Source organism: Somniosus microcephalus, chromosome 2 (assembly GCF_052327205.1).
Source record: "Somniosus microcephalus isolate GS21.2 chromosome 2, FLI_Smic_1.0, whole genome shotgun sequence".
Taxonomy (NCBI): domain Eukaryota; kingdom Metazoa; phylum Chordata; class Chondrichthyes; order Squaliformes; family Somniosidae; genus Somniosus; species Somniosus microcephalus.
The window spans coordinates 2,579,421-2,597,187 of NC_140988.1; the positions used below are offsets into that span (position 1 = coordinate 2,579,421).

General features: G+C 47.4%; 2 protein-coding genes across 4 annotated transcripts in view; both read left to right on the forward strand.

The window, feature by feature from the left end:
* LOC147122489 (ubiquitin-conjugating enzyme E2 D2-like) overlaps positions 1–6,962 on the forward strand; it is a 51,529-nt gene extending 44,567 nt beyond the window's left edge. For all 3 annotated transcript variants that reach the window (XM_086005741.1, XM_086005750.1, XM_086005759.1), the window contains one exon: positions 2,817–6,962. Coding sequence is in view for 1 of the 3 variants with exons in the window: in XM_086005750.1 (XP_085861876.1) it covers positions 2,817–2,862 (46 nt within the window). In the remaining 2 variants the exon portion in view is untranslated. The remainder of the gene's footprint in view (positions 1–2,816) is intronic.
* Positions 6,862–17,767, forward strand: part of manba (mannosidase, beta A, lysosomal) — a 99,607-nt gene continuing 88,701 nt past the window's right edge. Inside the window, exon 1 of the mRNA XM_086004996.1 lies at positions 6,862–6,901. Within this exon, the coding sequence (XP_085861122.1) occupies positions 6,862–6,901 (40 nt within the window). The remainder of the gene's footprint in view (positions 6,902–17,767) is intronic.

Sequence of the window (17,767 nt, forward strand, 5' to 3'; positions counted from 1 at the left end):
TAGCATGCACAGTTCAGGTACCCCATTGTCGAAAGGACATTGAAGCCACAGAGCGTGTGCGCACTAGGTTCACCGGGGTTAAAGGGATGGGATGCCATAGCTATGAAGAAAGATTTGAGATGCTGGGAATATTTCCACTGGGACAGAGAAGCCTCAAATTCAACTTGATTTTTAAATTGATGGAGTGATTGAGAAAGACTCTTCCCTCTGGTTGTGGAGTTAGTTACGAGAGGGCATCAATTTAAAATTGTCAGAGTAAGGAGAGGGGTTAGGAAAAACTTCAAGCAGAAGGTAGTTGAGGCGTCTAATGCTTTGTCATGAGCTGCTGAGGCAGAGACCATTGCATCTTTTAAAGGAAAGTGGGATAAATATTGGAATTTGAGGGAGATAGAGGGCTGTGGGGAGAGGGTGGGACGTTGGGATTAGTTTTGGATTGCTTTAGCACTGAGGGTACAGACATGACGACATGAGTTTCCTGTGCTGTAACCTGTGGTGCCACGTACTACCCTTGCTGAAACAGGAAATGTTACATTAAAGTTTGTCTTTGTCACAGCCAGCCCTGTTGTAACTTTGTGCTTTACTCCGATGTGGTCGATCAAAATAGTGTCAAGGCTGGAATGAAAATACTGCAACCTTAGAAATAAAAACTAATTGGGGGTGATTTTAAATGGGATAGTGTAAGGATTCTGGTTTGATTATTTGTACAAGTAATAGCATGAATGATCAAGTTATTTTATTTTGTTCCTCTGTATTGTACTCGTGTCTGTCTATAGTGGCTTTTGGTAAGACTTAACTTGTTAAATTAGGATTTTCTCTGAGTCATGCTGAATCAGAGGGTGAGGCAAATGAGTGACTTATCAGTTCAGTCTGTGTTCTAGTTGTATGTGGATATTCCAGAGATTGCTGTAAAGTGCATGTCTGGACCCTGATACTAGCTGTTATTTTAGGATTTTCTGTGAAATACTGGTGTGAAGAATTTTTGACACTTGTGGAAGTTATGGGCAGTCGGGTAGAATGAATGTGTTGGATTTACTTGAAGCATAATATAACTTCTAATTGAAGTACACTCTTTCTGATGTGTCTTTTGATTTCAGAACACTAGAATTTGATCAGTTAGCTTGAAGTGGTTAAAAATGGTAGTGATATTTGGCACCCATTGTACAAATAGCATGGACTGGAATAGCTGCCGGTCTAGATCCGTGATTAGGTAGTTCAGTGTACATTGGCCACGATGCCTGGGCTTGACATTCTCGTTAGTGATTTTAAGCGCTGTTGAGAAGACACAATGATTGCAAGTAGCTTTGGAGATCTGTTTTCTTTTGGTAGTACTTTTTCAAAAAAAGTGAACTGCCAAGACTGAGGTACAGTACAACACCAAGAATGAAAAGCAAAAGAAACACGTGCATTTATAGAGTGCCTTTCACGACTGCCGGATGTCCCAAGTCTCTGTGGAAAGAACCGGGCAAATGTATTTTTTAGGTTTGGATTGTGGGAAGGGGGTGGGGGGGTATAGCATTCATACGCTTGTTCTGTTATCTTAGTGGAATAATTGTTTCTGTGGGTTTAGGATTCTGTCACTGGACTAAGGGGACCGTTGGAGTGCTGTAGAAGTGGAAGTTGTTGCACAGACATGACTTTTCTTATGATCTGAATGTGATGATGCTTTAGGTAAAGCCAAACCTGCAGATTGTAGGAGACGCAAGGCGATCCTGGACAAGAATAAATCCCAGCAGTAGCTTTATTTCAACACGGAAGAATGCATAGGATTGTGCATTTGGTGCTTAAGGGGACCAAGTCAAAATTTCAGCAACTGCAATGGTCATGGTGGTCAAAATGGAGACATGTTCCCAGAGATTGATTGGGATCTCGTGTTAAAAAGAAAGACTTGCATTTATATAGCGCCTTTCATGACCACCGGCTGTCCCAAAGCGCTTTACAGCCAATGAACTACTTTTGAAGTGTTGTCACTGTTGTAATGTAGGAAATGTGGCAACCAGTTTGTGCACAGCAAGCTCCCACAGCAATGTGATAATGACCAGATAATCTTTTTGTGGTGTTGATTAGATTGAGACGGTTTGCACATTGGTTGGCAATTTTTTCAGTGTTCCTTTCATAATGAAGAGTCTCCTTTGATCTATGAATGGCATTGGATGAATTTTGTTTTTATAGTTAAAATGATAAGGGGGGGGGGGGGGCGAAATGAGTTGGAATGAAAATGAAATCCTGCTTCTTGGAGGATTAGCAATGGAGATGTGTGTTGGGATTAAAATAAACTGGTTATAGGTAGCCTTGCATAATCGTCATCTGGTTTTAAGCATCTGTCTGCATGTAGTGGAGAGTGAGCTGCTGGCTGTAATGGAGCTGTGGTGCTGCTGTCTGTAAATGGCTCTGATCACTTGTCGCTTTGTAATGTAATTGCTCAGTTTGCTATTCTGGGCTTTCTCTCAAGCCCACCTTTTTGGGGGACAGGCATATGGTGCCCTCTTAATCCCTTGTTTTGGCTCATTCTGTAAGAAAATGTAACTTTCTAGCTCTCGTTACCTCTTAAGCCAGTAGTGGAGGCACAAGAGCGCACTCTGACTGTCCCACTCGCTCCTCTGCTTCGACGTGTAACTTCATGCTTAACAATAGACTGTTGATCTCTGCCCCTCAATTGCACCATATGTTGGTGCTTAAATGTGTTCTGTTGCCTTGACCAACATGCTTGTGTTCATGTCTAAAGCCAAAAAAAGATTTTTGTGGCCTGGCATGTAGTGAATCTGTCTTCCATACAAATTGATCAAAATATAAAATCATGTTTCTCTTTCTACTTGCAGGTATAACAGAATAGCCCGGGAATGGACTCAGAAATATGCAGTGTGATACCTTGGAGTTTGAATATCTTGCATTATAGCTGGAATAAACTTTAAATTACTGATTTTTGGTTTCCTATTTGGCTGCCCCCTTGTAAGACCTCATCTTTCGTCCCTCCCCCCCCCCCCCCCTTCCCATCCACATGCTCTTGTGAGAAGGCAATTTAGTACTTCCTGCTTGGACAAGATCAGCTCTCTCAATTTCTAATATAGTTTCATCAATCATCTGAAATTCTGACGACCTTTATAAATGGAGCATGTGATAAGTGGCCAATACCTTCACAATAACTTGGTTATGAGACTAAAAGCATTCCTCATTGCTGTAACAGTGCTAATTTTTACCTGAAATTGGACGAGTCAGCAGTTAAACGCCATCCTTAATGGATTGCTGCATCGTTGGGACAACATCTTTCATTTTCCCAGATAAAATGATGGTTGAGTTCATTTACTTTATGCTCATAACTTTGTTATGGATGGTGGATTGGTACAGAACGTTATAGCGCGGCATTAATTAAAATATATGCTGTATTTTATGCATGTTAATAAAAGGAATGAATTAAGGTTTTTGTTGGTTTTGCGCAGAATGGAAATGGAAGTTACTGTCTCAATCTTCCTCCCCAAATGAACTAGCTCAGATCATTTTGTAAATTTCATTTACAGTACTGCTTTTAATTTTTTTTTACAGCTATTAGTTAATCTGTTTCCCGCAACACTTACATGGCACTGAATTATGATTCAAATCTTTCGGTTGACTGATCAACTAATAGCTCGTATTCATCGGGTTTTTCTTTTAATAAAGTTACATAAACCAATGTTTGAGATGCCTGAGTGAATACAGTACAATTTGCTTTCTTTTAGTCATTTCAACATAGCTGCACCTTAAATGATGTCTTTAGCGTGCAGCATTTGAGATTATTTGTTTTTAAAAAAAAAAATGGGGTGCAGTCTCAAACTGTTTGTAATGATGCAGATTGAAATATTTTGCCAGACAATTCTAACCAGTGGTTTTAAATGCCTTAATGCTGTGTCTTGGTTCTTGGAATACACTGTTCTAGATCAAGTGTTCATGGTAACGTTGATTTTTATATTTTAGTTGAAACTTTAAAATAAAAATGTAGTTCCAGAAATAAATCGGCAGATGTAAGCTTACAGAACTGTGTTGGAAGCGGGCGTGCAGTCTGTACTGTTTAAACCACGTGTAGCGCACAAACTGCTGTTGCTGCTATAAACCATTTTCTATACTTGCTCAAAGCTATATTGTGGGATTGTCGCTAGTTTCAGCAATGCAAGTCTCCTTTCTTGAGAGACTGGGTCGTATGTTAAATAATGATCGGGCTAATGGAACTACCTGTAACTTGAAATGTATTTCTTTCCCCATCTTAAAGCCAGCTACCCACCGCTTCACACGAGTTTTCGCAATCTAAGACGTCTGTCATTTTAATGAGATAAGAGAAAGAAGGAACCAATTACTTGATCAGTAGCCGTGCTTCAATTTTCAATCTTTTCAAAGTGCAGATATTTTTGGTACAAGTACTTGCAACATCTTGAACTTTTATATAAACCTGTGTAAATCTCAAGGCACAGTAATTAAAATTTTACTAAAATGAAGTTACAGCGAGGGTTTCAAAACTGTCTAGAATGTATCATGGACTATTAGCAAAAGTAAATTTTACATTTGGAACATTTTAAATGTTTAGCTTTAAAATTTACTGAAGCTATAACTTGCCAGACTGATTTTTATTTTAGTCTTAGCAGTTACTGTGCTTAAGGTTTAATGTAAACTTAGTCGGTAGTACTTGTTCTGAACTTTATACGACCGTGTATGGATGCTTGTAGGTATTTTAACTTCTGGGGAGACTTTGAGCACTGAAAGGAATTTGGATAAGGTGGCATGGTAGTTTAATGGCTTGTTGTACAATAGCTAGGGGCAATTCACTTGATGTGGCGCAACATCCCACAACAAATCCTAGAAGTTGCTACACTTGCGTGTATAGTAATTTGCTGCTCCAGTATTTTGCATGAAGTCTCAAGCGGGATAAATTCTCGGCAACAAATCACTTGCTGCAATAAATGACTTGCCCTAACGATGGCTTTCCAGACTAAATGGTGATGTTCTTGGATGTTGCTAGATTCTGTTTATTTTTAAATGTAAGATCTTCCTCCACCGCACAACTTCCTTTCTTGCATCAGTATGGTTTCTCAATACCAGCAATGTGCTTGTGACGTAAATATCTCTTCTCCTACCCTCCCTTCGTTCCAGTTTAAATATAATCTTGCTCCAAATGTAACCCTCTTCCTCCAGACCAGCAATGCTACATAGTTAATGAGCAGGGCTGGGCTTCCTGTGTGTATTGAAAGCTGTACATTGAAGTGAGTAGGTTGGGCAGCAGCTCTACCGATCTCTGGGATGGATGCTGTTTGACCTGAGCACTTCCGTCCACTGCTGTTTGCCACCTTTATTTTTGCCATCGGCCCTTCCAGTCATGCGTGGAGAGATTTATCCTTAATTGGTGAATTCGAGGGTGCGGCATAATGGCTCAGGATCTCGGGTCTTTAATTGAGCGGTTGAATAAGAGCTGTGAAATCTGATACATAAACGAGGGGAAGCTAGCTGCATTTGAAGAGGAGGAACCGGTGTAGACCAACGTTAACGGACTTATAGATGAATGCTTCCATCATTTGCAAAACAAGACAGCAAATATTCTTAACCAGGCCGAGTGAAGCTGCAGTCGTGGAAAGATCAGTAGAAGTTGGCCTTGGCCAACTGCCTAAATGTCATTCATAAAACAGTATTATGATAACCTATCAACAAGTAGAACTTAAGTACCAAGGAAGTACAAAAATTTCCAATTAACCATCAGCACTTGAGATACAGCCAGCCGTAAAGCAACTAACCAACGTGAGGGAGAGCTACTAAATTTATGGATGTCCTTCTGGTTTTGTCAGTAACCTGAGGACTTTACGTTTCAAAAGGTTTGTAATGGAATGTTGAAAATACAGTTTGTACTGGAATGATCTCACACTTAAATAATTTGTAGCTGTCGTTGGCCATCCATTTGCCTTTTCTGAGGTCTGCACCTCTTTTAGGTGACATTGTTGAATTCATGGGACTTAGATGAGCCCAGAGTGCAGCAGAAGTAGGCCAGACAAAACTTTCAGACTTCACTTACACTGGTTGCTGTCAGACTTTGATAATTGTCACCATAGTTTGAAGTTTGGGACTAGAATGTAAGGTGCTAGGATTTCTTGATTGATGGCAGCACTGGTCTTTCAAACCTCTCAACCCCTCCACTGCCTCTAGTTATCAGATTGCTTCTCTGATGCACAGTGTTGGATGAGCCAAAATTTCCTCCAACCCAACATTGTGAAGACTGAAGCTATTGTCTTTGGCCATGGCCGTGAACTCTGTTCCCTCTCTGGCCACGGTCTCGGGTTGCACCAGATTGTTTGCAACCTCGGCGTCCTATTTGACCCGGAGCTGAGCTTCCGACCCCATATCCTCTCCACCTCCATAATATTGTCCATTTCTACCCCTGCCTCAGCATATCTGGTGCTGCAACCCTCATCTATGTGTTTGTTACCGCCAGACTTGACTGTTCCAATGTTCACCTGGCAACCTCCCATAAACTCAAAGCTCAACCTACATGTTGCTGCCTATATCCTAACTCGCACCAAGTTCCTTTCACCCCTCTCACCTGTACTTGCTGATTACATTGGCTTCTGGTCCACCAATGCCGCCATTAAAATTGTCATCCTAAACTCTGGACTTCCCTCCCTAAACCTCTGTCTTTCTACCACTCTTCCTTTAAGACACTCCTTTAAAATCTATCTTTGACCAAGCTTTTGGTCACCACCTGTCCCAATATCTTTATGTAGCGGAGTGTCAAATTGTGTTTGATAATCGCTCCCGTGAAGCGCATTGGGGCATTTTACTACGTTGAAGGCGCCAGAAAATTGCAAGTTGTTGTAGGACTTGCAGTTTGTAAATCCTGCCGCTCTTTTATGCAAAATGATGATGATCGGATGCGGTGGGGGGGAATGCTTTGAAGGTATGTGTAATTTGTGTTTAAAAAAACAAAACTGATTAAAGCTTAAATGATAGCTGAAGAATCTTTGTCAAAAAATTATTTAAAACTGCCGCTCTTTCTGCCCACTGCTGCAACTGGCAGAACGCAATGAATTCGGCTGGGTCCCAAAAAGTTTTTCCATCGGCGAGCCTGGTAACATGTTGGACCTGTCTGCAATAAGGAAGAACATAAGTATGATCAAATTATTCAAATTCTGAAATATGGAACCAGCAACTATTCCCAAAGCAAACATTCAAATTATGCTAACATTCTTCAAACTAGTTTCAGCCATCTTTTTGTTCGTCAGTAAGATCGCTATATACAGGTAAAATAATGGTCTTGCCAGTGTAATTCTAGTGGAAATCAGGCTAGGTCCTGGTCTAATGTTGGGGATTAGAGAATCAGACATCACAGAATGAGGCCATTCGGCCCATCATGCCTGTGCTGGCTCTTTGAAAGCTATCCAATCAGTCCCACTCCCTGCTTGTTGCTCGTTCCCTGTACTGCAAATGTTTCTTTTTCAAGTATTTATCCAATTCCGTTGGAAAGTTATTATTGAATCTGCTTCCACTACCCTTGCAGGTACTGCACTCCAGATCATCATAACTTGGTGTAAAAAATCAATTGTTTTCCCTCTGGTTCTTTTGCCAATTACCTTAACTCTGTGGCTGCTTATTTACTCTTATCAAAACTCTTCATCATTTTGAACACCTTTCTACTTCTGTAGTGTCTCTCACACGCACATGCTTTGTTATGTGAAAAATCAATAGTTGATTATCAAGAAAACATTGTTATTTTGTATATTAAAGTATTGTTGCAAAGTTATTTTGCACTTTAAAAAAAACCTGACTAGCAGAAATCTCAAGAAATGGCTTGCATTCATTTGTGATATCTACTGAAATTAAACTGATGCCAGTTTTCAAAGTATAGGCAGTTCATTGTGGATGTTTTCTGCTTCAAGAAACCTGAAGAAAATCAATAATTAACTGAGATACAAAGTTGATGGTTCAACAAACTGCAGCTCCCTATGTTGGGATATAGGTTTTTACCCATTGCCCTTTATAGAACAAAGTGTTTTAACACTGGTATCGTGTTACAAATTCACAAGTGTCAACCGTGGCTCAGGTGGGCGCGCTCGCGCCTCGACAGCTTCCATTTTAAGGCAGCTGTCGGATGCCCCAGAGCATTTAATTACTTGTCTTGCCTCCGAGCTGACAGGTTGTGGGTTCAAGCACATAATCCAGGCTGACTCCAGTGCAGTCATGAGGGCTTACTGCACTGCCGGAGGTGCCGTCTTTTGGATGAGACGTTAAACCGGGGCCCCATCTGCTCTCTCGGCTGGATGTAACAGATCCCATGCCCCTATTCGAAGAAGAGCAGTGGAGTTCACCCTGGTATCCTGGTCAATATTTATCCCTCAACCAACACACAAAACAGACTACAAGAACGTAAGAAATAGGAGCAGGAGTCAGCCATACGGCCCTGTGGGGCTACTGGCCATTTATTTCACTGCTGTTTGATCTCGCTGTGTGCAAATTGGTTGCCAAATTTCCTACATTACAACAGTGACTGCGCTTCAAAAGTACTTTGTTGGCTTTAAAGTGCTGTGGGACGTTCAGAGGTTGTGAAAGGCGCTATAGCAATGCAAGTTATTTCTTTGTTTTTCCTGTTTACAACTGAAAAATGAAAATTTGTGCTCCCCCCTCCCCCCGGTTAGTTACTGCTCACTTCCTGAACTGGCTTTATCGGTTTCAGTTTCCGGGGTTTCAGTCTAAGTCTGACGATAGCGTTGCACAAACAAAACCCCAACCTGAAGTTCTGAGAATTCAAACAGGTTAAACTAGTTGAGGCAGGAGGCAGCCAGCGAAAAGTATAAATCTATAAATACAAGAGCCCCTCTCATGCTGCGTGCCTCAACTATCATCTATCTCACACCACCTGCATCAAACTGCTACTGCTCCCAACCCTACAGCTATTCACTGGTTGACAGGCCAGAAAGCACCAGCATCACTAACTGCCTCTGTCTTCCACGCCCGGACTCGCTGGCTGATCTTTGCCAGTGCAAAACAAGCTAGTTACTTCTTGGAATGCTTATAATGCACATCTTCAAAGTAACTTTCAGAATTATATCCGAAGCGCTTAAGAGTGCTTAAAAAAAGCAAACAGCAGTAACCCTGGTTACTGTGGCAAGAAGCCACAACAACAGGAGACTGAACAGAAGGGAAGAAGAAACAAGGAAATGGTGGTGGGGTGGGTAACAGCAAGGGGAGGGGGAGGAAGGGAATTAGTGAAAGGGGAGGGGTGACAGTTGGGGTGGGTAACAGCAAGGGGAGGAAGGGAATTAGTGAAAGGGGAGGGGTGACAGTGGGGGCAGGATAGAGCAAGAGGTAGCCTAGGAGCAGGTGGAGGCCATTCAATGAGATCATGGCTGATCTGTAACAGCCTGTAACAGGAAATAGTGGGGGTGGCGATTGGGAGGAGAAGGAGGTAGGACGAGGGGAACGTGGGAGGCGAGGAGCACCAGTGAGGAGAAGGGAAGAGGAAGAGAAAAGATGAATGGAGAAGGGGAAGAGAGGAGGGGAAAGGAGGGGGAGGGAGGAAGAGGAGGGAGGAAGAGGAGGGGGAGCGGAGGAGGAGGAGGAGGGGGGAGCGGAGGAGGAGGGGGGAGGGAGAGGAGGATGGGGGGAGGGAGAGGAGGATGGGGGGATGGGAGGGAAGGGGATGGGAGGGGGGAAGGGGATGTTGGACGGAGTATCAATCAGGAAATAGTTGAGGCTTGTAATAAAGGAACATCTATAATTATGGGGGATTTTAACTATCATATTAATTGGACAAATCAAATTGGGCAGGGCTGCCTTGAGGATGAGTTCATTGAGTGTATTAGGGATGGGTTTCTTGAGCAGTATGTAACTGAACCAACCAGGGGGCAAGCCACCTTAGATCTGGTTCTGTGTAACGAGACAGGATTAATTAAAAATGTCCTAGCAAAGGATCCCCTTGGAATGAGTGACCATAACATGGTTGAATTCCATATTCAATTAGAGGGTGAGAAGGTTGGATCTCAAACAAGCGTGCTAAGCTTGAATAAAGGAGACTATGAAGGTATGAGAGCGGAATTGAGTAGAGTGGATTGGGAAAATAGATTAAAGGGTAAGACGATACATGATCAGTGGTGTACATTTAAGGAGTTATTTTACAACTTCCAAAAAATATATATTCCACAGAGAAGAAAAGGGTGTAAAAGAAAAGACAGCCATCCATGGCTAAGTAAAGAAATTAAGGATAGTATTCGACTAAAAACAAGGGCATATAAGGTAGCCAAATCTAGTGGGAGGATAGAGGATTGGGAAAACTTTAAAAGACAGCAAAAAATAACAAAAAGATTGATTAAGAAAGGGTAGATAGATTATGAAAGTAAATTAGCAAAAAATATAAAAACAGATAGTAAGAGTTTTTAGTTATATAAAAAGAAAAAGGGTGGCTAAAGTAAATGTTGGTCCCTTAGAGGATGAGACCGAGAAATTAATGGTGGGAAATATGGAGATGGCAAAAACACTGAATGAATATTTTATATCAGTCTTTACATTGGAAGACACTAAGAATATCCCAACACTGGTCAAACAGGGGGCTAAAGTGGGGGAGGAGCTAAACACGATCAAAATCACTAAGGAAGTGGTACTCGGTAAAATAATGGGACTCAAGGCGGATAAATCACCTGGACCTGATGGCTTACATCCTAGGGTCTTGAGGGAAGTGGCGGTAGGGATTGTGGATGCATTGGTAATAATTTTCCAAAACTCCCTGGACTCGGCAAAGGTCCCGGCAGACTGGAAAACTGCTAATGTAACACCCTTATTTAAAAAGGGCAGTAGACAGAAGGCTGGAAACTATAGACCAGTTAGCCTAACATCTGTGGTAGGTAAAATTTTGGAGTCCATTATTAAGGAGACAGTAACAGGACATTTGGATAATCATAATTTAATAGGACAAAGTCAGCATGGTTTTATGAAGGGGAAGTCATGTTTGACAAATTTGCTGGAGTTCTTTGAGGAAGTAACATATAGGGTGGATAAAGGGGAACCAGTGGACGTAGTGTATTTAGACTTCCAAAAGGCATTTGATAAGGTGCCTCACAAAAGATTATTGCTTAAGATAAAAAATCACGGGATTGGGGGTAATATTCTGGCATGGATAGAGGATTGGCTATCTAACAGAAGGCAGAGAGTTGGGATAAATGGTTCATTCTCAGACTGGCAATCAGTAACTAGTGGTGTTCCGCAGGGGTCAGTGCTGGGTCCCCAACTCTTTACAATCTATATTAATGATTTGGAGGAGGGGACGGAGTGTAACATATCAAAGTTAGCAGATGATACTTGTGGTAAACCACTGTTATACCTGCCTGTGTGTGTGTTTGTATTCCACTGTGTACATGTCTGTACATGCCTCGGCTGACTCCTCCCACGAGTCCAGGTATAAAGGTGACTGCTCCACAGTCCCTCTGTATTCTGGACTGGTCGACCGCTCGAGGCACACCTTCATTCTCTTGTTAATAAAAGCCTGTTAGTTACTCGCTTAACCTCAGTCTTTTGAGTAATTGATAGCGCATCAATTTTATTAACAAGATTTTTTATAATGGAGAAGATCCTCACACCAGCATGCCTGGACTTAGACCATCGGGAGGCGGACGCATCCACCAAGTTTGCTCACTGGCTTAAGTGCTTTGAAAGATTCCTGATCGCCTCCGCTGCAACGGTCAAATCGGATGAGGACAAACTGGATATCCTGACCTCCAAAGTGAACCACCGAGCGTACTCGGTCATCCAGGACGTGACCTCATACACGGCTGCTCTCAAGCTCCTCAAGGACCAGTACACGTGCCCAGTGAACGAGGTGTACGCCAGGCACCTCCTGGGGAGTCGTAAACAACAACCTGGGGAATCGACCGAGGAATACCTTCAGGCACTGTCTGTGCTTGGCCGGGCCTGTGGTTGTAAGGATGTAAAGGCCGCCGTGTACACAGAGGAACTTATCCGGGACGCTTTTGTTGCGGGCCACAGGTCCAATTACACCCGACAGCGACTGTTGGAGCAGAGTGACCTCGACCTCAACAAGGCCTCTGAACTCACACTATCATTGGACGCAGCCTACCGGGGCATGGATGCCTACTCCTCTGCACCGTGGACGCCGCGGGGAACGACAGCCTGGGACACGGTAGGACCGTCTCATAGCGCCGTGCCACCCCAGCCACATCCCAGCAACGGCCCAACTACCGCAGCAGTGTCCCAAGGCCAGAAATGCTACTTCTGTGGCCAGGCCAAACACCCCAGAGCGCGCTGCCCGGCGAAAAATGCGATCTGCTCAGGCTGCGGGAAGAAGGGACACTACGCCAGCGTCTGCAGGGCCAAAGCCACCCCGAACCCCAGCAGCGCCGCGTGTGGGCCGTGCGGGCCGCCATCTTGGGCCTCCCCAGCCATGTGCGAACCACCGGAACAGCAGCCATTTTGGATGCCTCCAGCCACATGGGGATCATGGACGCCGCCATCTTGGACGCCAGCCGGGACGCAGCAGGCCCCCAACACCGCCTCATCTGATACCCGCAGCGACACACCGACCCCTACGCTGGCCTCCGTTACGCTGGACCAAGCGAGACCGCACCAACTGGCCCGGTCCACAATGGGCATTAAGGTAAATGGTGACGAAACAACCTGCCTTTTTGACTCTGGGAGCACGGAGAGCTTCATCCACCCCGACACGGTGCGGCGTTGCTCTCTCCCAGTCCTGCCTGCGCACCAGCGGATTTCTATGGCCTCCAAGTCCCAGTCGGCGGACATTGGCGGCTACTGCGTGGTGACACTCTTAGTAGACGGGACTGTGTACGATAATTTTAAACTTCTGGTCCTGCCCCACCTCTGCGCTGCCGTTCTACTGGGGTTAGATTTTCAGTGCCACCTTTAAAGTGTTACGATGGCGTACGGTGGCCCCCTCCCCCCACTCACAGTCCGCAGCCAGCAGCTTCCAAATTGCCTGCTGCGCACCAGGTGCAACCTCTCCACACTCAGAGTCACCCCCCCCCCACTGTTTGCTAACCTCACCCCCGACTGTAAGCCCATCACCACAAAGAGCAGGCGATACAGTGTTGGGGACAGGGTTTTCATTAAAACTGAAGTGGAGCGGCTCCTGAAGGAGGGGATTATTGAGGGCAGCACCAGCCCCTGGCGAGCCCAGTTGTGGTCATTAAGACCGGCGAGAAGCAGCGCCTGGTCATCGACTACAGCCAGACAATAAATCGCTACACCCTGCTGGATGCTTACCCACTCCCCCGCATAGCTGATATGGTCAACCAGATCGCGCAGTACCGTGTCTTCTCGACCATTGACCTGAAATCAGCGTACCACCAGCTCCCTATCCGCCCTGAGGACCGCCAGTATACTGCCTTTGAGGCAAACGGCCGCCTCTACCACTTCCTTAGGGTTCCCTTTGGCGTCACCAACGGGGTCTCCGTCTTCCAAAGGGAGATGGACCGGATGGTCGATCAAAATGCGTTGCAGGCCACTTTCCCATATCTGGACAATGTGACCATCTGCGGCCATGACTTGCAGGACCATGACGCAAACCTCGAAAAATTCCTCTGCACCGCCCAACTCCTGAACCTGACGTATAACAAGGAGAAGTGCATATTCCGCACAACCCGCCTCGCCATCCTTGGCTGTGTTGTGGAACACGGAGTCATCGGTCCCGACCCCGACCGGATGCGTCCCCTTATGGAACTCCCACTGCCCCACTGCCTCAAGGCCCTGAAGAGGTGCTTAGGGTTTTTCTCCTATTACGCCCAGTGGGTCCCCTACTATGCGGACAAGGCCCGTCCGCTGATCAAGTCCACCTCTTTTCCCTTGACGGCAGAGGCCCGCTTAGCCTTCCACCGTATCAAGGAAGACATTGCCAAAGCCACCATGCACGCAGTGGACGAATCCATCCCCTTCCAGGTGGAAAGCGACGCGTCCGACTTTGCCCTGGCCGCTACCCTTAATCAGGCGGGGAGACCCGTGGCCTTCTTTTCACGAACCCTCCAGGGCCCGGAGACCAGACACTCCGCTGTTGAGAAGGAGGCCCAGGCTATTGTGGAGGCTGTGTGTCATTGGAGGCACTACCTGGCCGGAAAACGATTTACCCTGCTCACTGACCAGCGTTCAGTTGCTTTTATGTTTAACAACAAGCAGAGGGGCAAAATCAAAAACGACAAGATCTTGAGGTGGAGAATCGAACTTTCCACCTACAACTACGAGATCTTGTACCGGCCCGGGAAGCTCAATGAACCCCCGGGTGCTCTATCGCGTGGCACCTGCGCCAGCGCGCAGATCGATAGGCTGCGGGCCCTCCACAATGACCTCTGCCACCCGGGGGTCACCAGGTTCTTCCACTTCATCAAGGCCCGCAACCTGCCTTACTCCATTGAGGAGGTCAGGACCATGACCAGGAACTGCCAAGTCTGCGCTGAGTGCAAACCGCACTTTTATAGACCAGACAGGGCTCACCTGATAAAAGCCACTCGCCCCTTCGAGCGCCTGAGCGTTGATTTTAAAGGGCCTCTCCCCTCCTCCGACCGCAATGTGTACTTCCTCAACATTATTGATGAGTACTCCCGTTTCCCGTTCGCCATCCCCTGCCAGGACATGACCAGTGCCACGGTCATTAAATGTCTGAACGACCTCTTCACCCTGTTCGGTTTCCCCAGCTATATCCATAGCGACCGGGGCTCATCGTTTATGAGCGATGAACTCCGTCAGTACCTGCTCGCTAGGGGTATTGCCACAAGCAGGACCACCAGTTACAACCCCCGGGGGAACGGACAGGTGGAAAGAGAGAATGCGACAGTTTGGAAGGCCGCCCTGCTAACCTTAAAGTCTAGGGGCCTTCCGACCTCCCGCTGGCAGGATGTGCTCCCCGATGCGCTCCACTCTATTCGGTCACTGCTCTGCACTGCCACTAACGCCACCCCTCATGAGAAAATGTTTGTCTTCCCAAGGAAGTCCACATCGGGGACATCACTACCGCCATGGCTGACGTCCCCAGGGCCGGTCCTACTGAGAAGACATGTGAGGACCCATAAAATGGACCCCCTGGTCGAGAGGGTCGACCTCCTCCACGCCAACCCCCAGTATGCTTACATTGCGTACCCGGACGGGCGGGAGGACACAGTCTCCATACGAGACCTCGCACCCTCGGGGGCCCCAGTAACCCACTGCCACCCCCCACCACGATCCAATATCCAACCCCAGCAGACGGCACGCCCGGGCCCCGCGACCCGCTCGACACCCACAAGGACTACACACCAGTGCCCCAGACTACACGGGACTCGACGCCGGAAGCTTCAATACCCCTGCCGTCGCCACGTCGATCACAGCGGCAGACAAGACCTCCGGAGAGACTCCAATACACAAACTTTTAATACACTTCACCCCGCCGGAGTCATTTTTAAACAAGGGGTGAATGTGGTAAACCACTGTTACACCTGCCTGTGTGTGTGTTTGTATTCCACTGTGTACATGTCTGTACATGCCTCGGCTGACTCCTCCCACGAGTCCAGGTATAAAGGTGACTGCTCCACAGTCCCTCTGTATTCTGGACTGGTCGACCACTCGAGGCACACCTTAATTCTCTTGTTAATAAAAGCCTGTTAGTTACTCGCTTAACCTCAGTCTTTTGAGTAATTGATAGCGCATCAATACTAGGATGGGAGGGAAAGTAGTGAGTGAGGAGGACATAAAAAACCTGCAAGGGGACATAGACAGGCTAAGTAAGTGGGCAGAGATTTGGCAGATGGAATACAATACTGGAAAGTGTGAGGTTATGTACTTTGGCAGGAAAAATCGTAGAGCAAGTTATTATCTTAATGACAAGAAACTGGAAAGTACTGAAGTACAAAGGGATCTGGGGGTCCTTGTGCACGAAACTCAAAAGGTTAGTATGCAGGTGCAGCAAGTGATTAAGAAGGCCAATGGAATGTTGGCTTTCATTGCTAGGGGGATAGAATATAAAAATAGGGAGGTATTGCTTCAGTTGTACAAGGTATTGGTGAGACCGCACCTGGAATACTGCGTACAGTTTTGGTGTCCATACTTAAGAAAGGACATACTTGCTCTCGAGTCAGTACAAAGAAGGTTCACTCGGTTAATCCAGGGGATGAGGGGATGGACATATGAGGAGAGGTTGAGTAGATTGGGACTCTACTCATTGGAGTTCAGAAGAATGAGAGGCGATCTTATTGAAACATATAAGATTGTGAAGGGGTTGGATCGGGTGGATGTGGGGAAGATGTTCCCGATGATGGGGTGAAACTAGAACTAGGGGGCATAGTCTTAGAATAAGGGGCTGCTCTTTCAAAACTGAGATGAGGAGGAACTACTTCACTCAGAGGGTGGTAGGTCCATGGAATATGCTGCCCCAAAAAGCTGTAGAAGCTACATCATTACATAAATTTAAAACAGAAATAGACAGTTTCCTAGAAGTAAAGGGAATTAAGGGTTACGGGGAGCGGGCAGGAATTTGGACATGAGTCTAGGTTCGGATCGGTCATGGCCCTGTGGGTAGCGGAGCGGGCCCAGGGGCCGTGTAGCCTGATCCTGCTCCTATTTCGTGTGTCTAATTCTGTTAGATTCAGGAGATGGTTCTGTGATAGTGGATGGGCGGTTAGGATCAGATCAGCCATGATCTTATTGAATGGCAGAGCATGCTCGAGGGGCCGATTGGCCTACTCCTGCTCCTATTTCTTATGTTCTTATGTAAGGGAGGGAAGGGGAAGGGAGGGGAGGGAAGGGGAGGGGAGGGAAGGGGAAGGGAGGGAAGAAATGGGAAGGGAGGGAAGAAGGGGAAGGGAGAGGGGAATAGAGGGAAGAAGGGGAAGGGAGGGAAGTAGGGGAAGGGGGAGGGAAGAGAGGGAAGGGGGGAAGAGAGGGAGAGGGGAAGGGAGGGAGGGAAGGGAGAGGGGAAGGGAGGGAGGGAAGGGAGAGGGGAAGGGAGGGAGGGAAGGGAGAGGGGAAGGGAGGGAGGGAAGGGAGAGGGGAAGGGAGGGAGGGAGGGGAGGGAAGGGGGAGGGAGGGAGGGAAGGGGAGGGGGCGGGAAGGGAGGGGGGAAGGGGAAGGGAGGGGGGAAGGGAGGGAGGGAGGGGGGGAAGGGAGGGGGGAAGAGGGAGGGGAGGGAAGGGGAAGGGAGGGGAGGGAGGGAAGGGAGAGGGAGGGAAGGGGAAGGGAGGGGAGGGAAGGGGAAGGGAGGGGAGGGAAGGGGAAGGGAGGAAGGGGAGGGAAGGGAAGGGGAAGGGAGGGAGGGAAGGGAAGGGGAAGGGAGGGGGGAAGGGGGAGGGGGGGAAGGGGAAGGGAGGGGGGAGGGGAGGGGGGAAGGGAGGGAGGGAGGGGGGAAGGGAGGGAGGGAGGGGGGGGAAGGGAGGGAGGGAGGGGGGAAGGGAGGGAGGGAGGGGGGAAGGGAGGGGGAGGGGAGGGGGAGAGGGGAGAGGGGCCGCGGGGGAAGGCGGAGGGGGGAGGGGGAGAGCGGGAAGCGGCCGAGGGAGGGGGGAAAGGGGAAGGGAGGGGGGAGGGGGAAGGAGGCGGGGGCAAGGGAGGGAAGGGGGGAGGGGGGAGGGAGGGGGCAAGGGGGGGAGGGGGAAGGAGGGGGGAGGGGAAGGGAGGGGAAGGGGGAGGCGGGAAGGGGGGGAAGGGGGAAGGGAGGGGGGAAGGGGAAGGGGCGGGAGGGAGGGGGAAGGGAGGGAGGCGAGGGGGGAAGGGAGGGGGAGGGAGGAGGGTGGAAGGGGAGGGGAGGGGGGAAGGGAGGCGGGGAAGTGGGAGGGAGGGAAGGGGG